The 23,497-nt window shown below is 35.8% G+C and overlaps 1 protein-coding gene across 5 annotated transcripts in view; it reads left to right on the top strand.

The window, feature by feature from the left end:
- LOC150103030 (uncharacterized) overlaps positions 1–23,497 on the top strand; it is a 458,183-nt gene that overhangs the window by 346,322 nt on the left and 88,364 nt on the right. For all 5 annotated transcript variants that reach the window (XM_090398173.1, XM_090398177.1, XM_090398174.1 and 2 more), the window contains one exon: positions 7,231–7,480. In XM_090398173.1, coding sequence (XP_090254299.1) covers positions 7,231–7,480 — 250 coding nt within the window. The remainder of the gene's footprint in view (positions 1–7,230; positions 7,481–23,497) is intronic.

Genomic DNA, 23,497 nt, shown 5'->3' with positions numbered 1-23,497 from the left:
AGAACCTAGAAAAGTAGAAATCTTGTTAATATGATGAAAGAACACTTGTAGATCAACAGATCTAAGTAGTTTGTTTGGCTATACCTTCAGAAAACCTTTATAATAAGGAATGGTAGCACAATGAGAGGCAGATAACACAGAAATTCTATAACTATCAGTTATAGACAGGTATAAGATTTGGTAAAGCATTAGCAAGGAACTTGGACTTGATGTGATTTATTTCCTGAAAGAATAGCATTTCATTAGAGCAGAGAGAGAGAGAGAGAGAGAGAGGATGAGCTTGATATACTAGAATCTTAATTGTGCATTTTGGAAAGTATGATGATGTGTAAAAACATGGATATGAAGACCAGTATGGGTTTAATTTCTAAAAACTAAAAAATGTATTTGATCAAGTAAGAGATAGTCTTAAAAGGCAATTTGATTATCCTCTTCTACTCCAAGAGTGAAGTGGATACAATGTTAGAAATTGTTCATCTTATTAACAAACTCTTGTAGATCTGGGAGGGAACCATGCCAAACCACAAGAACGTCATCTATATATCTGTACCATAAACAAAGTTAATGAAAGATGCTGTTCAGTATCTGTTCTTTATATCATTTGATGTAGCAAGTGTAAGAGAAATAGGTATACACATTGATGTATCCTCAGTTTGTTTGTAAAGCTTATTCTGGCATGTGAAGTAGCCAGAGTGAATGACAAAGTCAAATAGGCAGGCAATAAAGTTTTACTTGGGGATGTCAAGTGATTCATCTAGAGCAGTGCTTCCCAAACTTCTGGATGTCAGGGGCCCCCTTTGCAAAAATTAAAATATTTCACGGCCCCCCTCGAAAAAAAATCATAATAGAGAGATATATTATTATAATATTTATTGTATTTATATTCAATACAAAACATACACAGCGAATATTGCAAAAATCAAATGCATATATTACATTTTTTGCCTCTTACCATTTGGTTCTGAAGACGATGCAGGCTGTTCTGATAAAATATGAAATGCTGTCCTTTTTTTTTTGAGTCTTTCTGCTTCTTCTGATTGTTCGCGGGAATTTTTTTTTATTTTTTATCAGCCACTTATCCATCTGAGGGTTAAATTTTTTAACGTAGAATAGTATCTTATAATATCACCACTTACCGATACTGGCATACCACAGACTGATAACATGAAATTAGTGAATATTACCTGAATAAGGGAATCCCCGGAGCAGGAACATTTTTCTCTTTTGTGACTTTTCTCCCTTTAAGGTAATTAAGCCTAACGTGAAACAGACAGCAAAGGCAGGTTATTAAAATGTGCATATGATTGGTGCGGTATTAACAAAAGATCACGCAACCGAAAGATAAAAGCATAGCTGACAATTGAGTTGAAATGCTAACTCTCTTCAACCGAATTCCATATGCGAAACTGCCATAGCATTCATTATATATATATATTTATATTACTTAGTTTTAACACTTTTACGAATTTTAACACGTTCAGTTGAATTTTATTGCTGCCTTGGGAAATCGAACTCACACACATCTAATTAATAACAATAGTTTTTAGTTAGATACTGTGTTTGCCCATGCAACATATGGTTTTGTTTCAGTCTATACAGCATAGTTTCTGTATGAGGGGACATGTGATTCATTAATTAGTGTGTTTCTCTAATTGCACTATTTGTTGAGAGTTGTCTCTAATTGCACTATTTGTTGAGAAATATATTACACTGACTCCTCATACCTTATTCACTGGCATAATAAAAGTACTTGTTTTTATTGTCTCTGCAGTATAGTGGCTGTTAGGGAGGGCGTGTTGTTTGTTGTTTACCACTGCAAGCAAGTTACTATCTCCCCACATTAACTTGTTTAAGCTTTTTTTCATGTGTGAAGTATATGCGAAACTTTTATTGGTAACAGAAAACTAGCTCGGATGACAGCGATAATATAAAACAAGTTTTGATATGTATATAGAGTCAATATCAACAGTCCCTGATTACAAACGCACGTGATGAAAGGGACAGGAAGATTTGGAGAGCATTCGAAGTAAATACAATTAACCACTGCTTTGAAATGAAGCGTATGAATAAGCAGTATTTACTAATATTCATTAATTTACTAATGTTTGTGAACCAACACCAATGTGTGAATTTTTCCATTAAAATATAAAAAATAACAAATAATAAAAGTTAAATACGTTTCTTTTAAAATAAAAAAATCTACTTAGTCTTAAAACATTTTAAATTTGTTTTCATTATTTCACAGCCCCCCTCAACAAAACCTACGGCCCCCAGTTTGGGAAGCGCTGATCTAAAGAATTGGTTCCCAACCGGTGGTACTCTTAACCCCAGGAGTACATGCTGGGCCATTCAGGGGTACACGAAAAATAATCATTAATGGCAGAAAAACAAGTAAAGTAAACAATTTTACATTAAGATAGGCACTGAACAAAAGTGTCAGTATTTAAAAACAGCTATTTTAAAAACAAGGGGTACAATTTATAGAAATGGGTTTAAAAGGGGTATACAAGTGAAAAAAGGTTGGGAACCACTGATCTAAGGGAACATTTGTGAATAAAGACATTGTATCCAAGCTGAAAAGGAGATCACTCACCTTGACAAATATGAAGCTGTGATATCTTTGCTTTGAAACGAGAACTCATCATCATCAAATTTCTGACATATACCCTCATGGATTGTACAGGACCTTATGATAGTACTTCATGAACAGTTACGTAATTACTAACTTCCTATGAACAGTTTTCCTCCAGGTTAGCTTGTTATCTGTCAACATTCCAGTATTGTCAGATCTTATATTTCTGTCTTCTAAGGCCATTTTTTATCAATTTTGTTTACCATTTTATATGAATCGACCTATACCTCAGTCTTCCTCTGGGTCTTTTTCTTGCCATCATGGCAAAAAACACTTGTTTAGCTAATCTTTCCTTCCCATTCTGTCTAAATGGCCATACCACCTGAGATTAGCTCTGTTAACATATTCCTGAATGCTAGCAGTGTCAAGTTCTTTGTTAATATCACTGTATTTAATCTGATATTTCCATCGATGCCATCTGTTCAGTCCCCTAATTATTATTATTATGTGACGAATCCAAAGACTCATCGAGTGAGGGCACCTACTGTACAACTCTCCGTGTGTCCACGACACAATCCACCAGCTACAGTGAACTGCCACTACCATCCTCACCTATACCAGTGCCATCTGCTGCTCACCACCACAACTATTATTTTTTGTCTGTAAATTGTGTTTGTACTCGGGGCCAATTTGTCTGTTTGTGGGCTGAAAAACCCAAGTTTCTGGGAGAAAAAACCCTTCTACCTCTGTATGAGATCAGCTAACTCGCCTTCAATTGAAAAAACCCATATGAAGATTCTTCTCGTGATGAGGAGAGTTGAACTTCTGCCTTTTCCAATCAAAGGGTGCAACATGCTGTTCTTCCAATTACACTATGGCAGTGGCGCACCCAGAGGGGGGTGAGTCCTGGGTGCCCTGGCCCCCTCCAAAGAAAAAGGAAAAAAACACTAGAAAATTTTCTAAAAATCTTTTCCTAATTAAAATTCTTTTTTTTTTTTTTTTAAATTTATGTTGTGTCATGTCTTCTATTTCTACACTACTTATGAATTAGCGATCATAGCAGATGCTCAGTCATAGGTCGTATGTGATGCGTAGTGTGTATTCTCAAATTGGCTACTCAACTCGGGCCCCCTCCAAGATTAAATCCTGAGTGCGCTACTGCACTATGGAGACTCTTTCTAATCTTTCTCAGAACTCTCATATCTGTGGTCGTTTGATCAAGAGTTATTTCTAATCCTGCTCTCAGATCCATAAGTTAAAATTGGTTTGAACACTGTATTATATAAGCTAGTTTACTGTTTTGACTAAACTAGCTCTCGTATTCCATATAAATTTATTCAGCTGATTTCCTCCCATACCAGCTTTGCTAATTCTCCATTCAGGATGCAGTTGATGTTTTCAACTGTCTTTATCTTTTTAATGCTGATTTTCCTGGATTTATTTATTTAGGAGTGTAACATCAACTGCATAAAGTAAAGAGCTAAGAATCTCCAATTTCATGGATATCTATTTTAATACCACTTTCCTTCATAATGTGATCCATGTAGATGATGAATAACAGTGGAGATAATGTACATGCTTGTCACACACCTGACTTAACATCATCTTCCTGTACCTACTTCAGGTCTAATTGTTGATTTACACCTCAAATGGAGACTGTGTATTGCTTGTTATAATGTGCTATTTACACCATACAACTGGAGCGTTTTGAACAGCTTTTCCTTGACACTTTGTCCTATGCCTTTTCCAGATCTACAAAACTTAAATACAGATCCTTGTTATATTCCCATAATGTCTCAACTTTATTGACGTGTATATTATTCCTTTGTTTTTTGAGTAAAACATAGTCTTAAAGTGGAAATCTGATCCTGACAATGTCTCTTTAGTCTAAACCCAGCTTGTTCTTCTTCTTCAAGCTTCTCCTCTACAATTTTTCTTAGCCATTTCTCAAGGATACTTGCATAAATCTTACCAGGAACACGCAGTAGAGAAATTACTCTGTAATTCGCACATTCAGCTTTTTTTATTTATTTTTTTTTTTAATAGATGGGTACTCTGAGTGCTCTACTCCAATCGTCCTTAATTTTAGCCTCTGACCAGACCTTCTAAATTATGCAGTGTAGCCACTGTAAAACTTTTATACTTCCATATTTTAACATTTCTGGTCTAATATCAGCTGCCTTTCCACATTTCAGATTATTGATAGTTTTTTCATCTTCCAGTACAGATATACATGCTGTCACTGCTTGTTTCATTTAGCAATCTTTCAAAGTAATTACTCGATACATCAAGAATATCTTTATCCTCAGTTTTCATGTTCCCTTTATTATCTCTAATTCCTTTTACAGTACTCTTTTCTATGTTCTTACCAAAGTCGTCCCATGATTTTGTTTAGTTAATTTTACACATTGCTTTACTTTCTTACATTTTCTTTATATTCCCTAAGCACATGTTGACTTACTTGCCAGGAACTTTCTCAATATGTTTTCTTCTTTTTCTTGATTGACTCTTTAACTTCCTGAGTCATCCATGGAGTTCTAATTTTTCTATCTGTGCTTATGATCCTAATGGAGTTCTAATTTTCTATCCTTGCAGATCACCTCACTACATGCCTCTCTGACTGAATCAGTCAAAGTTTTTTTAGGATTTGCCACTGAATCTCCAAGGTTTGAATTTTTTTTTTAAGCTCTTTCAGTTTTTCTTGAATAATGTTTGTGTATTTGAGTATACAGTTCACATCTCATTACTGTTCAACTTCAATTCATTTCCGAACTTTCTGACACATCCTTCTTTTCAATATGAAGTTCAATGTTATCCTGCTCAACATAAAAGTATACTCTTGTGTCATGAGCCAGTGGGAAAACATCACTGTCTACAGTAACACACTGATAATTCTTTCCTACTCTGCTGTTTAGATCTCCAACAAGGACCAACTTTTCTTTTTTGTTGTGTCAGTTGTCTTCTCTAATGTCTCAAAACATTTCTCCACCCCTTTTTTTATTAGAACCTTCTGTGGGACCATAAGCACAAATAAGTTTCATTGTCCAGTTCCCCATTCTAATATTAGCCTGCATCACTCTACTTGATATTGCCTGCCATTCAAGATTATCCTCATAGTTAGTGTTCGATATTATAGCTACTCCTTCTTTTCTCTGATTGTTATTGCCTGAATATAACATCTTGTTTTTAATTAAAATTAAAAGAAACACACATAATGAGATGTGAACTGTAGACTCAAATACACAAACATTATTCAAGAAAAACTGAAAGAGTTTGAAAACAAGATTCAAACCTTGGAGATTCAGTGGCATATCCTAAAAAAACTTTGACTGATTCAGTCAGAGTAGCATGTAGTGAGGTGATCTGCAAGGATCTTGTTTTTGTTGCTTAGAAAGATCTGATCTGGTTTTGTCTTCTTTGTTTCGGTAACACCTATTTATGTTGATCTGATGCTTCTTATGCTGATGTTGAGGTAGACTTTTTGCTGTTCACCATCGTTCCCTGACGAAAACAACAGGGCCTTGTTTAACCTCTGATACCCCAGCTGGTATGAAATTCCATCACGTTGTACCATCATTTTAGTTATGGTTTAAACCAATAAGAATACAATTTGGTCAGCTAAATCCTAACTTGCCAGCCCATCCTCGTTCATTTGTTATCCAGGATGATACCCAACAGGGTGCACTATGAGAAAGTGAGGATTAGATATTAAGTTAGAAGCCCAGGTCAGTTCTTATAAATGATGAGGACTTTCCTGTGAATGCTGTAAGTAATTAGGAAAGGTTTTTAGTAATTTTGTATCAAGGAAGGCAGTGCAACAGGACATAATGGAACATTTGCTTTCTGAACTTTTGGACTCCTTACAAATAAAGAGGATTCCTATGGTAGCTTTCAAGTTTCTTCTTTGTTTCCTCATCCTAGCAAGAGACATTATCAATAAGTGTGTATAATTTCCACCAGTTGAGTAGTTATAGGATGATTTGTATCTCCTCCAAACATCTAATTCTTTGGAAGAAGATTAACATTCGTCATAAAAGTAATTATATCATTTGATGCTTTATAAAGAAAGTTGTGAAACCTTACTACATTGTTTGAATCTTAACATAAGTGATGGACTGAAATTATCCTTTTTATGGGAAATAGTACTTTTCCACAAGTTCCTGAAATAATTATAAAATTTTTAAATTAATGATCTCTTCTTAAACTTATGTTATTAGGACCTTAATGGATTTAAACCATGTCACTCTATACAATATGTGGGTAATGCACCTGTTTTCACTGTTGAATCTTCCAATTTCTGTTCTAGTTGTTTAATTTTGAAAGTTATACTGAGGATGCCTTTGACACCAGAGCAGAAATTCTATGCTAATAAAAAAATTTCATAAGTAAAATCTATATAAAGTTTAATTAATTAATCCATGTTTTGGCATTTAATTAACTGCTGCCTATGACACTGCATATGTATACAGATTACATTACATCAATAAATAAATAAATAAAAGAGTACGTCATTCATATTCTTTCTGGTATGAATGACTTTTTCCTTTATTTGTTATTCTCATTAAAATACTATTAAAAGTACTGAACATTTGGTTGTTAGATTGGATTTTAATACTTAGAAATATATATTTATATATTTCTATTTAAATATTTTTCAGTGTTGATGACTGCCAACCTGGAACTCCATTAGCAGATGAGCCACCAGTTGATCTTGAGCCATTGGATACAGTTGGAATTGTTGATCATCAAACAATACAAGAAGCCCCCATGTGCATTCAAACACCTTATTGTTCGTACCCCTTAGATGCTGCAGATTCTGATTCTAGAGATGAGACAATCATATCTTCAGAAAATCCTTCTGGAAATACAATTATGACAATAACAACGAGGCGCCGTCATATGTCTCCTGTATGGGTCTATTTATATATTATTATGAGACTTTTTTTTACATATCTGTAATAATTCATTGATTAGATTGTGAAAATTAGATGTTTCAGCATTCCACACTGTCTGTAGATTTTCAGATAGTAAAACTTCATGCTATCTCTCTTTTTAATACATATATACATTGTGTGTGCGTGCATGCATGCATGCGTGTGTGTGTGTGTGTGTGTGTGTGCGCGCGCGCGTGCGAGTGTGTACATGCACATACTCATTTGATAAGCAAAACATAAGCACATAAACATATATGCATATATTTATGTGCTTATTTTGAAGATCACCTTGCATTGGATTTAAAATGTTGGTGTGAGGACTAGTATATGATGCAGAGTTGTTACAAACTAATATTTGTTGCAGAGTTGTTACAGTTTAATAGCATAAACATATAACTTCAACTTTTTCATTTGATAATCATCCTGATTTGTTTTCTGCAGAAGTATAATTGACATACTGGATTATTTTTTTTATCACAAAAGTTAAATCCAATTTTACCATAATTAAGTTTTGGCAATAAAATTATTTATAAAAAAATTAAAAAACTTATTAATTAATATGTATGATTTTCTTTCAATTTGAAGGGTTCAGCTTTTTTTTTTTCTTTTTTTTTTTTTTTTAATTACCAGCTAATTGGCTTCTTTTGACAATAAATGGGCAGATCTTCTTGGAAGAATCCTGATTAAATTTTCATATGTTTACATTTTAAAACGCCTACAATTTCATAGATTGTACTGTGAGAATGTGCTATGGAAAGGATGAGGTAGTGGCACATTGCACAAGATTTCAAAAAATGGACTTTTTTTATGTTGATTTACTAGCATACAAGAGTTTTGTGATTTGTTTTATTTTATTTTATATAGAATCAATTTTTTTTTTAATGATATCCTTTCCTCATTCATAACAATTAGACATTTTACACTAAGCATTCATAAATATCTTTAAAGACTGTTTGGTGTTTTTAAGGAGGTGATAATATATATGAAATCCTTCTATTTTTAAATTAATTTACTGCAGGAGGTATGATGAAGTATCAGTAATATATTTTATAGATCCTGTTGCAAGTTAGGTTTATTTCATTTAATTATAAAAAAAAATGAATTACAGATATTAAAATTTGGCATGAGAATCTAGTGTTTGTTATGTGTTCAAAGAAAAAGATCATAAAACTGTAGTTATCTCATGTGAAATCAGATGTTTTTGTTGAAAGTAGCAACAAAATCTTTCACATGGCTGATCTCAGTTAATCATCATATGCAGTACAGTCCAGCAGAAATGTATTATAGAGAGATATACATAAAATTAAGTGTGTGCCCATTATACTTTATTTTTGGTACTTCCAGTTCAATGATTTCCTAGGCTTTGTATACAAATATAAAAAATGGACAAGGTAATGTTCAAAAAATAATAATATTCTGGCAAGTGGTATGCACACCTTTCAAAACACTGATGATAAGAAATATGATTAGAAACATATTCATGATAAGTGAGTGCCTAGAAAATTTAAAAATCATGGAAATCTGGCATTGGTTTAAATGCTAAAGAAAAGTGCTTCACTTTGTTATTGGTGAGTATAATAGACTAGGTTAATATATGTAAACTTTGAATCCATGCTAAAAACATATATTCTTTAGACCTCTGCCTTTGTTCTATTTATTTAAGCAAACTCAGATGTAAACAGCAGCACATATACTTTATTCGAATATTTTGTTTTCATTGTACTGTTATTGTTGGAACAATTACAGTGTATATGCTCAAATTTTATTCTACAAGACGCATGTGATATCATTTATTTCAGCTTTAAGTAACACATTTTTCAACAGATGTGCCTTTGAGTGCTCAGGTTGTACACTGATCTCCACAGATTGTGTTAGTATCATCATATTAATGGCTAAGCATATAATAATGAATGTTAATCTTCTGGTCCTTCTCTAAGGTATCCTCATGTACCTTAAAAACCAGGAGACTAGATCTATTCATGCTAATTCATATGCTGTATGAACCATAACTAACCTATTTGCTTCTGCGCATCAAGATCCTCATCGTCATTGCCATAATGTTGTGATGTTCTCACACTTTTTAGCAGTCATCATCATCAAATTCCTAATGTATCCTCAGAGTGTATAGGATATTGTGATAGTACTACATGAAAAGGCTACATTATTACCAAATTCCTATCAACAGTTTTCATTTAAATTAATCTTTTATATGTCAGAACTCCAATATTCTCACACATCTTATATTTTGGTCTTCTATTGCATTTTTTACTGTATCTCAATCCACTTAGATCTTGCCCTTTTTACAATTGTTACAATTGTATTGGATTCGGTATACACCTGCATGAGCAAGGGAAAAAATCAATACCTTTAGAGGATCTTGGTAAACTTTTTTTTTAATTTGGGATAGTTTAAATGAAACCTTAATGTTATATTTTTTCAGTATTCTATTTTCTCGGATATTCCACCAATGTAACAGATGCCTATAAACTCATCAGAACAAATTGTCAGAACTCTGTTTTTGAGGGTGAAAATGACTCTTAGTTTTTGTGTTGGATGGTTGTATTAGTATGTATATTGGAAACTTATGTAGGTTTCACTAGAAACCTACACGTGCCTGTAGATTTCCAGTGAAGGAGAGGCTGCCTTAGGGAAGATGTGACACACAGTTGACCTCAGCAGTAGTGTGCTGTGGTCAACCTTAATGTATCTTGATGTAGTTTGTGTTCCATTGTATACATATGTATTTCTGACGATGATCCAGGTATAACGGTTGAAATATGGAGCATTATTTTATCTTAATAATAAGTAAGTCTCTAAGGCAGGCTGTCTTCATAATTTTATCAGAAAAGCCTTCACAATGAAGGCTTTTCTGATAAAACTGGTATGAATATCAGTTATATCAAAAAAGGAAAGATGAACTGTCACTGTATTCTCACTAATAGAACAGATAACACATTTTAACTAGCTGTTAAGCTATGGATTTAGATCTAATAAGTAAGGATCATGGAAAAGTTAGTTGAATAAATTTATATGGAATATGATAGAAATCATGTAGAGAGGCTTATACGCTGTTTAAACATGATAACTAATAATTAAGGAATTAACAGCGTACACTAGAAATATAAATGAAATAAACTTTAATATATACTTTCCGATATTTTGGCAAACGTCACATTGCCATCTTCTTGGGAACTTAATACAAAGACAAGTGCACACAAGTACTACATAACAGCAAATGAGAACCGAAACCAGGAAACTAACGTTTTCCTTAAATCCTGATGGTGTCCCCTGGCGGGCTATATTGGTAGTTCTTGGCCTTTGGGCTGAAGTTCTTCTGATAAATGTTTCTCAAATTCGCGGCAGTCTCATGCATCCAAATTTGTTAAGGTTTGGCATGTTCCTAAGGGCTGAGGCTGATTCCATGAATAGTCTTTCATATTTGAACTTGCTGTGGTGTATTACTGTGGCTTTCTTCCATCTTATTCTGTGGCGAGTATCCAGAGCGTGGTCTACAAGCCCAGATTGGCTGTACTGGTGAAATCGGATGTAATCCTTGTGTTCTGAGATTCTGATATTTGCTGTCCTGCCTGTTTGGCCAAAGTAGGACAATTTATAGCTGCAAGGGACCTGGTATACACCAGGTAGGTCTAGGGGAAGTGGTTGGTCTTTAGTGGAGCGGATAAGAGATGCCAATTATCTATATGGTCTGTAATAAGTGGTCAAGTCATGTTTTTTTAAGATTTTGTTGATTTTTTCCGAGGTACCTCGGATGTAGGGAATGGTGATGGATTTAGAGTAATCTTTTTTGTGAATAGTGGGGGGGGGGGGGGGGCATTGGCTGAGAAAGTGTCACGGATGTGATTTAGTTCAGTGGTTAGGGCTTGATCATTTGAACAGATTATTTTTGCCCTGTTGAATAGTGTCTTAATAACTCCATATTGTTGTGAGGGGGGGGGTGATGGATTGTTGGTGAATGTATCTGCCTGTATGGGTGGGTTTTCTATAAACTGAGAAAACCAAGGTTCCATCAGGTTGGTGGGTGACTAGTGTGTCTAGGAAGGGAAGGTTATTGTTTTCCTCTTTTTTCAGGGTAAACTTGATTCTAGGATGTTGGTTGTTTAAGTGTGTTAGGAAGGAGAGGAGTGAATCCGGGCCATGTGGCCAAATAGCGAGCACATCATCAACGTAGCGAAGCCATATGGTAGGTTTTTGCAGGGCTGAGTTTAAGGCTTTCTCTTCAAAAGTCTCCATAAAGAAGTTGGCCAAGGGTGGGGAAAGTCGTGAACCGATGGCTGTCTCCTCTATCTGTTTGTAGAATTTTTCCTGCCAAACGAAATAGCCTGAGTTCATTGTAAACTGAAATAGGGCTGAGATATTGGGAGGAAATTTAGCTTGGATTAGCTCTGAGGGTTCTTTGAGGGGGACATTCGTGAATAAGAAGGAGACGTCAAAACTGACCATTATGTCATTATGTTGGAGTGTAAGGTTTTCTATACTGGCTTTGAAGTGGGCTGAGTTTTTTGTGTGATGGTGTGTTGCCAGTATAATGTGAGAGCGCTTTGGCTAAATGCTTGGCTAGTTTGTAAGTGGGGGAATCAATGCCATCCACTATGGGACGTAATGGCACATTTTCTTTATGTATTTTTGGGAGCCCATATATGCAGGGGGGGGTCTAGAGTTATATGGTTTTAGTCTGTTGGTAATCTCCACAGGCCAAGAAGTGACCTTCTTAAGGAGCCTATGGAGTTTTCTAATTTGAGAGTTGGAGGGATTGTATTCAATAGGGAGGTAAGTTGCTCGATCTAATAGTAAAGCCTTAAGCTTACTTGCATAGTCATTAAGATTGAGTACCACAGTGGCGTTCCCCTTATCCGCTTTGGTGATCACTATTTCTTTATTTTTCTTCAATTCTTCTAGTGACTTGTATTCACTAATGGATATGTTGGATTTTGGAGGTTTTGCTTTTGTGAGAACACAGGCTACATCCAATCTAATATCGTTGGCGATGTGGTTTTGAAGGTGGCGAATCCCGCATTCAATTTGGATCATTAATTCCTCGACCGGTAATTTCTTAGGAGCAGTGGCTAAGTTGTGATCACCTGACAGAGCGTTGAGTGCTTCAGGCTTCAAGATAACTGAAGAAAGGTTAACTACAGTGTTGGTTTGTAGTTTAGGTTTGGACGCCGAGTTCTTTATTAATTTATCAAACTTGTTGATATGTCGGCTCCATATTCATTCGAATTCTCTATTAGCTGCCGTACACGAGACGTCATGTAGGACCAAAGCTCATGATTAAGTGTATTTGAAAGCTCATTTTCTAGTGCTAAAATAGCTCTGTTTATGTCAGCTAGGGGAACCACATGTAGTGGTAATTTGCTCCCGAAGTAAATCCTGGCTTGCCTGGTTGTAGATATGGAGAGCTTTCTGTGAGACGAAGCGGTGTTTAAATTTTACACAGTTAGGGATGACTTGATTATCCCGGCAGCGTTTTAGGAATGCCAGACGGTTAAGTTGTCTGGATAACTTCAGCTTCAGTTTGCCGTAACGGCGGGCCTTGCATGCGAAGGAAAATCTCCGTGGATGATCGTAATTCTTGTAGAGAGGCTTATAGCTTATACGCTGGTTAAACATGATAAGTAATAATTAAGGAATTGACAGCGTACATTAGAAATATAAATTAAATAAACTCTAATATATACTTTCCGATATTTCGGCAAACGTCACGTTGTCATCCCAAGAAGATGACAACATGACGTTGTCATCTTCTTGGGAACTTAATACAAAGACAAGTGCACACGAGTACTACATAACAGCAAATGAGAACCGAAGCTAGGAAGCTAACGTTTTCCTAAAGTCCTGATGGGACTTTAGGAAAACGTTAGCTTCCTAGCTTCGGTTCCTAAAGTTTCAACCCCCCCCCCCTTTCCTAAAGTCCATCAGGACTTTAGGAAAGGGGGGGGGGGTTGTGGATAACTGGTTTAAGTATTTTTTGGATTCTTTTGGGGGGGGGTAGCCATTGGCTGAGAAAGTGATTTGATTTAGTTCAGTGGTTAGGGCTTGATCATTTGAACAGATTATTTTTGCCCTGTTGAATAGTGTCTTAATAACTCCATATTGTTGTGAGGGGGGGGGGGGTTGGATTGTTGGTGAATGTATCTGCCTGTATGGGTGGGTTTTCTATCCCCTTCACAAAAAAGATTACTCTAAATCCATCACCATTCCCTACATCCGAGGTACCTCGGAAAAAATCAACAAAATCTTAAAAAAACATGACTTGACCACTTATTACAGACCATATAGAAAATTGGCATCTCTTATCCGCTCCACTAAAGACCAACCACTTCCCCTAGACCTACCTGGTGTATACCAGGTCCCTTGCAGCTATAAATTGTTCTACTTTGGCCAAACAGGCAGGACAGCAAATATCAGAATCTCAGAACACAAGGATTACATCCGATTTCACCAGTACAGCCACTCTGGGCTGGCAGACCACGCTCTGGATACTCGCCACAGAATAAGATGGAAGAAAGCAACAGTAATACACCACAGCAAGTTCAAATATGAAAGACTATTCATGGAATCAGCCTCAGCCCTTAGGAACATGCCAAACCTTAACAAATTTGGATGCATGAGACTGCCCCAAATTTGAGAAACATTTATCAGAAGAACTTCAGCCCAAAGGCCAAGAACTACCAATATAGCCTGCCGGGGGGGCACCATCAGGACTTTAGGAAAACATTAGCTTCCTAGCTTCAGTTCTCATTTGCTGTTGTAGTACTTGTGTGCACTTGTCTTTGTATTAAGTTCCCAAGAAGATGGCAATGTGACGTTTGCCAAAATATCGGAAAGTATATATTAAAGTTTATTTAATTTATATTTCTAGTGTACGCTGTCAATTCTTTAATTATTAGTTATCATGATAGAAATCAGCCGGTCATCAACTAGTACTATACAAACACTGCTTTTTTTTCTTTTTTTTTCCATATAAGGGAGTTTGGCTGGTCAACCTATAGTACATTAGTATCGTATATGGGAAGTGGGTCGGGAAAGGAGAAACTTGTTTGCATTTGATTTAAAAGGCTGTATGTTGTATCTCTTGGGATAAATGTCATGGGGAAGACTGTTCCACAGTACAGCAGTAGCACGGATGAAGGAGAAGGAAAATAAACCTGTCCTGTGGGTCTCAAGGTGTGCTGTGAAAGGATGTTGGGCGGTAGCTGTATGTGTTCCAATGGGCTTGGTACAGAGTGGGGGAATTATTGATGCTGTTTCAGATGAACATTTCCCATGGAAATATTTATAGAATATACAAATTGCAGAGACCAAACGTCTATATGTGAGTGAGGTAAGATATGGGTTATTTATTAGTCGATTTTCTCTCCTCTGTATTGAGTCAAGCAGCATATATGAGTTCAATTTAAAATAAAATAATTGAGCAAAGACTTGGAGACCACAGATATTGAGAGTACTGAAAAAAAATTATATAAGTATACTGATGGCATCATCAACATAACCATATTTAAAATGATAACATCATTCTGATATTATTCAAAAATGTGTAAAAACAAACTAAAATACCATTTAAATTAGTTAAGTATAAAGAGCTAATAAGCTTCATTTCGGCATTGAAAACATTATTTAAATTAAGGGGACATTAAATCCCACATAGTTTTAAAACCGAATAAGAAACTCAGAGATTGGAATCAGAGAGTTTCTTGCCGAATATATTAAACTATAAAGTATCGGCGACCACTGGCGTGAGCAAATGCAAGTGACCCTAGCACGTAGTGCAATACCGGAAGACTCGCAGCAAAGTTGGTAAATTCTAATCGCTATTCTTAGGTATTTTCCATAATGTAAAAACACATTTCATAGGAAATGTATGCTGTTATTACGTTATGGTAGGGAGGTCACTACCCAGACCGGTTTCAGCCTTTTTTGAGGCTTCATCAGGGTCACTTACATTTGCTCATGCCAGTGGTCGCCGATACTTTATAGTTTACTATATTCGGCAAGAAACTCTCTGATTCCAATCTCTGAGTTTCTTATTTGGTTTTAAAACTATGTGGGATTTAATATCCCCTTAATTTAAATAATTTAAATTAGTTTTTATAGGTGCTTGAAGCAAAAATAGCAGAAACCTAGATGAAACCAAATATATGTGGGTTAATGAAGTATGCATGCTTTAGATGACTGAAAGGTATAATCTGATGAAATTAGATGTTTTACGAATAACAGAATAACTTTTTTTAATGTTTTAGAATTCAGATTTAATTCATCTCATCTTCCTTTTACCTTGTGGTTTTATTAATCATCGGACCTCAAACCGTTCACAGGATAAGGTGGTCAGCCCTATGCCCCAGTATATCCTATGTCCTGTAGTGTTGAGTTCTCAAGGCTGGTTTGCCTATTTTGCAGGATGAAAAACCCCAGGATAAACTGGGAGAAAAAACCAACTGTCAATCCCAAGACCGGCTAACTTGGCTATGGCTGAGGATGATCCTTCAGCTCCTCATGTCACCGATGGGAATCGAACCTGGGACACTCTTTCCCCAGGCATATGGTTGCAAAATGCACAGCCACTAGGCTAACCGCATAGACTCAGATTTAATTAAGTCATCATCATCATCATGTGTATCAAGGATTTAGGCCTAGCATGGCCTGTTGCGGCCTTAGAAGTCATCGTTTAAGAGGACGTCCTGGTTTTCTTTTTCCTAATGGCTTTTACTTTAAGGCTTGCTTTTCATAATCTTTCTGTTTTCATTCTTTGAACTTGTTCCATCCATTTATGTTTATATTTTTTATTTTTTTCTATTACTGGTTCTTGGTTTAATTCTTTCATAATTTCTTCATTTCTTTTGTGATCAAATAGGGTATACTTTGCAGTTTTTCTTTGTTAATCTTTGTTTGTCTTTTTGTTTTATTGTCCAGATTTCACTTCCATACATTAAGACTGGTAGGGCTAATGTATTGTATACTTTTAGTCTGGTTTGTTTTTGAACTAGATTTGATTTAAATATAGAGTTAATTACACCTGTTATTTTTAAATATTTAAATTTAATTAAGTCAATTAATTTATTTTATTAAACAGATTAGGCAAATTGAAGTAGTTGCCATGTTTTAAGAAACTGAGCTGCTCTTTGGTTGAAAGACCTAGTGTTACATTTTAACTAAGCAATATGTTGATTTAATAAGATGGTTTATATCATCATATGCTAAAGGAAAGGATATTAGCCCAGTAGACCAAAGGAAATTCCATAGTTCTTTCATTACATGACAAGTTAAAAAATAAGAATGATAATTACAGAAGAATAATTTTAATGTGCTTATGGTTGGGAGGTGACAGGAGAGGAAACTCACAAAATGAGATTACTCATACAGGTGGAGATAATACATTGACTAATATGACAGGGATTGAGACAATGATAGAAGTGCTGAATTAGAAATATTTAGGATATGACAAAATTTTGGTGTAGATACAGTCATGGGATTAGATGAGATATCCTGCTAATGTAACATGGGCTGATATATCATGTAGTACACCAAATCCAGTCAAAGAGACTGTTTAAGTTTCAGTATACTGGTGGTCCAGAGGTAGTGGAAAAGAGCGAGATAATTCCTTTACATAATGGAGAACAGAATATCAAATTATAGTTCCCTTTTTTTTTTTTTTTATCTAAAGTGGTTTAGACAGAATTGGGCATACAGAGATCAATTTCTGCTACCTTATCATGAAGTTCCAAAAATTAACTCTTTTTTTTTTTTTTTCATGTGTTTTACTTCATATAAAGTAAAATTTGTAACAAATAATATAAAATTTTATTTTCTGTTTGGCAAAAGTGCAGATTCAGCACAAATGTACAAAAAAAAGTCTGATTATTAATACTTACATAACATAATTCATAGACATCATGAAAGTAATATAAAACACTTTTAGTTAGGTCCAAACTATTTACTATTTGCATCCTAAAAACTTAGTAGCCATTTTTTAAAAAGAATGTTTCCAAACTGGGTGGCACGATACCCATTTTGGGAACCACTGGACTTCAGTATGAGACATCTGAACAGAATAAGAGAGATTGTAGTAACAAGAAATCTCATAACTTAGACGAGCCAAGAGAGGAAGTTTGCCTTTAGTGGAAGTAGGATACGATAAATCTTATTTACTGGCTTCAAAGTTCTTTAGATTTTTTTTTTTTCCAAGATGCAATCAGAAATGCCTTTTATGTTAGGAAAGGAAATTCACTTATCTGATAATGAACTATTAGTAGTTATTCAATTCAATTCAGTAACTAATCACGATGTATTGCAGTTTGAATTGAAAGTAACCATTGAGTATCATATTATCAACATGCAGCATTGTTACCTACCACCTAAAAGTAAAGAGTGCTGGTGTGAAACACTTACATTTGATGAAATCCACAACAAATATAAACAAGTATGGAAATTATCGGGGATAATCACCAATGGATGCATTTTGTAATAACACTTTGAATATGTGATATTCATTAGTCATCACTTGTGAGGTTGAACCTTGGGTTCTTTTTGGCATTTGTACTCTAGGTTTATAATTCTTATTTCGCTAGTAAAGCTGAACTGATCGAGATGAATCAAGCTGACTTAATAAATTTTAGTCTTAATTACAAGTAGCAGCAGGTTTAATTAAATTCTACCTGGCCAGAGCCTCATTATTATTATTATTATTTTTTTTTTATACAAATGATCCAGTTGTAGCCCGAATTGAATTAAGTGGACAGATTTCACTGTACAGCTAGAATATAGTTATTACTTTATATGATTTTCAGATTTTGCATTTGTAAATAGTCTAACTGTGAAATAGCTTGAAAAATTTCTTCAAGAATTCTAAATCCTTAACTTACAATACAGTTATATGGCCAGAGCAGAAGAATAATCTATATAAATGGATGGATGGGAAAAATCAAATTTAATAAGGGTTTGCATATTTTGTAAGCACCTAATGAAAAGGACATGACAAGGAAATATGAGCAGTACAAAAAAGAAAAATTAATAGTGCATAATACAAATGAATTTGAGTAAACAGAAATGAAAGATGACAAGAAATTACATTCTTGGTTTAATCCTTTACCCAAGTGTAAGCAAACAAAGTTTGCACCTGAAGTAACTTCAGGTGCAAACTTTATTACTTCAACCTTGGTAACACCTCTGGGTCTGGCTCCCACTGATGAGACCTCAATAAAGGTTAAAACTGGTCTGGGTAGTAGTGACCCCTTCCATAATGCATAGCATTATACATGTCCATAAGGACATGTATACAAGTCCAAATGTATGTGCTTTGCATTATGGGATACTATGGCAAGTGATATGAAGTCATTAGTCTCTATATATGAGTTGCCCAGTTCTGAAATTATTTCAGGTGTAAACTTTATTTGCTTACACTTACATAAAGGATTAAACCACAAATATAATTTCTTGGCATATTTAATTTATAGTATAACGAAGTGGAAAAACTTCCAACGAGTAAACAGAAATGGTAGAGCAAATCAAATAGAATTGAGTGAAATTAAAAATAGGATGGTATGCATAAAAAAATTGTTGTAAAATGGTATATCAGAGAAGTGTGATAAGCTGTAGATGAACTTCAAGTAATACATAATACCATTTTGTGTATAAATTGGTATTCTGTATTATCTGAAATTCCTCTACAAGAACAGTTTGTGGAAGAGTGAGGGATGGAGTGTTTGGAAATTTTAAGTGATTATTTTGCTGGGTTACATATTTCATGTAGAGATAATCAAAACATCAGAGTTCCAGATACTGTTGGAACTGGATACATATGTAGGTTTGTTAGATTTTCTCAAGAACTTGATGCAGAGATAGCATTAGAATTGAATGAGATATCAGTATGTGTGTAAAAAGCATACGTGCAAAAATTAGCAGTACTGTTGACATAACAGCGCAAAATGGAAATATTATTATTATTATTCGTGACACCTCCAAGGAGTCCGAAGACTCATCGTGGGAGGACACCTATTGTACAACTCTCCGTCTCCACCACTACACCGAACTTCTACTACCAATCATCAACATCAACGGCATCTACTTCTACATCTTATTGTTTTACGTAATTTCAAAATTGCTCACCAAATTTTGATTTTCAAATGGTTTGACTGAAATGTAAATTGCAGCTAGCTAGTCTCGAATCTCAACACTAGTTTGTTCAAAGGCAGTAATGATGACAAGATAATTCCATTGCACAATCGGTGGTTCAAGAATAGATTCAGCCTAATTATAAACCAGTTATTATATCTGGAGTGGTGATTAAAGTGGGAAAGTTGGAAAGTTCATTAAAAATGGATGGATACGATTCCTTTTCTGGCAAGGTGACAACTGAGCTGGAAAGGAAAATATATCACAGTATTACTGAACTTTCCAAGGCTAATGACAGAATCTAAAAAATGAAGGTAATGAGACACAGCATTCTGCTTAGTTATTACCACACAGTACTACATTATTACCACTGGTGTTCATCTTGTACTAATATTAATAATATTAATGATATCTAGTTGATAGCTGACAGTTGTTCGATCTTGAAAAAACTGATAATGACTGAAGACTTGTAATAAAGTTTCCTGAGTAGAAGTTAGACCAGTTGATTGATACTGAGATCAGTATACTTGTCCAAAAGAAAGCTTGCTGTGCATAATGAGCTTATTATTCAGGAACTCCATGGAGTCATAAGATTCATTGTGGGAGGCTCATACGACAACGCGATCTGTCATTCCATTTCTTAAACTCATTCACCATCTGCACTTCCACCACCCTATCAAAAAATACATTCCTTGGTCCAGTAAATCTCCATCTGAAAAAGCTCCACTTTTCACCCTCTTAATCACTACCTCCTTTTACTAGTGTAGAACTATGCAGAAAACCATCCACCAATTACTTTCATTCTTTTAGATTCTGCCTGGTATTCATCCTCTTACTCACCACCTCCTTTTATATATTCCAGGGATGGCTCCTTTGTCCTTGTTCTCTACCTCCACATGAAAAAATCATCCCTTCCTCTTCTATCCACCAAGCTTCACAGTTTGCATTCCCCCAGTCTATACTCAACCAGCATTGTACAGCTTTTATCATATATTACATCTTATATCATTTTTGTTATCTACCTCTGTATCCTTTCCATGGTTACTTCATTTCCTTCAAATCCTGGCGACCTGATTTGAGCACAGTAATTTCAGATTGTGGACACAGTGGGGTCACCCTCTTTCATCTCTGCTGGTCATTGACCTTCTCAGTATTGCAATAATTTTTCAGGATACTTTCACCACATTTGCAAATATATATACCCTAAATTTATATCAACCATCACAGATTCCTTGCTGCCTCCACTTCCTCTAATAGAGTATACAATCTCCTATTAGTGAATCCCAAATGTCAAGACCTTGCATTTAGTTGTGTTACACTGACTTCCCCATTTATTTGCCTACTTTTCCAGCTTATTCAAATCCAGAAGAGCCACAGCATTGGCACTATTACTAATAACCCTCCAATCAGCAAATGACGGAATATCCTCCCAAAATTCAGACAATATTGACATAAAGGTTAAATGACAAAGGTCCCAGTACTGAGCTCTGTGGGATAAACTTGTGACCTTCTTTGATACTGCTGTACATAACTCTCATAACTACCTGACAGCCAATTTCCAATCTATTTCACTAACCTGATATCTAAACACGTGTTGCAACTTATCATCTTATCATGTGGTGCCCTGTCTAATGCCTCTGCAAAAAAAAAGAAATGGCAGTATATGCCTCCTTTTTTTCACCAATTACTCTTAACTATTATTTTTCATTCAGTCCAACTGCCAAGATCACCCACTCTGGCCCACCTAAGGGGCACAATTTAGGACACTAGGCCTAACTTTGGTTGCCTTTCTTCAGCCTCATTTGCCCAGTATTAGTGCCTGCATGCAGATATCATTATTTTTGTGATCCCTGATTGGTTACTCATAATAGTTATGAGTAACCAATATATAAGCCTGTCTACCAGAATTACCGACTACTCTGGGATTACTGATTTAAGTTTTATCTGGAGTTGTTGTTGTTTTTCAGTGAGTTCAGACGTGTTTATCAGCGTTCCTTGTAGTAGTACAGCGTGAAGTTAAGTTTTGTTTTTAATTGATTTAAATGTTTAATTCAGAGTTATTTCACCACTGAAATTAAATGGTGATTATTTGATGCGCCACCAGCGTGCTCGAACATCAGAGCAGGTAAGACTTTTTCCTTTCAACTTCAAAAATATTTTCCAGGTTCTCTCCTGTTTCCCGCCCAGTACAACACTCGGTGTTTGAAGGGACAAGGCAGGTCCTTTCCCCCACTTCAAGTCTACATTATGGATTCACCATATGAAGATCTCTCCTTCAAGGAACTTCTCGCTATCTTTCGGCAAATAGGCAACATCTTGCACACAAAATGGCCAGGAAAGGTAGAAATTCACCAGATTATGGAGGTCGAGAATGAAGACCCTCGAACCTCCGAACTTTCTGCTCGCCCTACACATGACAGCGTCAATTCCACCGCTACAGCTGACACAGACGATAACGATTACCAAGAAGTCAGCAGAAAGAAGAGGAAGAAAGAGTCTCTTGCTGCAGAACAAGAAATTGTCGCTCAAATGGACACATCAGCACAATCTAGTGCAAGCACTGAGACAACTATACCAATACAGCCCAAAGAGAGGATCCCACCAGTAGTACTGCGATCTAAAGAAAAGTGGTCGTTGCTTGCAGAGACGATGAAGAAAAGCAACATCAAGTTCTCGTCAGCCAAAAACACAGATGACGGAGTACGTATACAGCCTGAAGGAACAACGGACTACCGCCAGTTAACCAGACTTATGGACGATCATAAATTTCCATACCATACTTACCAACTTAAGAGTGAAAAGAACCTCAAGGTAGTGATCAGAGGTTTGGTAGAAGACATAACAACAGACGAAATAGCTACTGACCTCAGATTACAAGGCTTGGAGCCAGTCAAGATTTCGCGAATGTATCGCGCAGACAAGCGTCCCATGCCTCTGGTCTTAGTAGAGATCAGTAAAGACCAGAGGGAAATTTACGATCTTAAAATAGTCTGCAACTTGGTCATCAAGACCGAACCACTACGAAGAAAGGCATCGGCTGGTCAATGCCATCGCTGCCAAAAATTTGGGCATGCGCAAATGCTATGCAGAGCAGACTACAAATGTGTGAAGTGTGGTGGCAACCATCCCTCGCACACTTGCGTCAAGCCAAAGACCACACCTGCTAAATGTGCGAACTGCAGTGGCCCACACCCTGCAAACTACAGGGGTTGCACTCTCCACCCATCCAACCTTCAAAAGCCTAGACAGGAATTAACTCAGCCCACTCAGACAAATATTATGAGATCCGTGCCTGAATTCCAAGGGCGGAAAGTTACACCAGACAAATCCTATGCTTCTGTGGTTTCCTCGAGTAACACTAAGGTACTCCCTACAACTAGCAGTCCAAATTCTTCAGCAATACTCGCTGCCTCACTTGGGGAGATGCTAATGGCCTTCAGCAAAACAAATCCAAGCCAGGCCGACACCAACAAATTCCTTCGGAATACTCAAGTCATCTTCTCCATGATTAATGACTAATCCGGCTTTAACATCAAATTCTATGCAGATAATATTCTGGAACGCAAACGGTCTCAACAGCAAAATTTTGGAATTACAGGAGCTTACAGATCATTTACAAATTGATATTCTCCTCATTAACGAAACACACCTACGTCCCTGCGATAATCCCAAACTCAGAAACTACTCGTTACTTAGAAATGACAGACTTAATGCCAGAGGTGGAGGCACTGCCATCTTTGTCAGAAGAAACATTCGCTATAATGAGACTAAGAAGATTACTACATCTAACCTCGAGGAGACGGGCATAGAAATTCTTACCAACAATGCAGGCAGCTTAAAGATTTTTTCTGTATACAACCCC

This window comes from Typopeltis vanoorti, chromosome 9 (assembly GCF_054136105.1).
Source record: "Typopeltis vanoorti isolate ZY-2024b chromosome 9, IOZ_Tvanoo_1.0, whole genome shotgun sequence".
In the NCBI taxonomy this organism is placed as follows: domain Eukaryota; kingdom Metazoa; phylum Arthropoda; class Arachnida; order Uropygi; family Thelyphonidae; genus Typopeltis; species Typopeltis vanoorti.
Note: the sequence above shows the minus strand (reverse complement) of the source record. Positions and strands in the feature narration are given on the sequence as shown.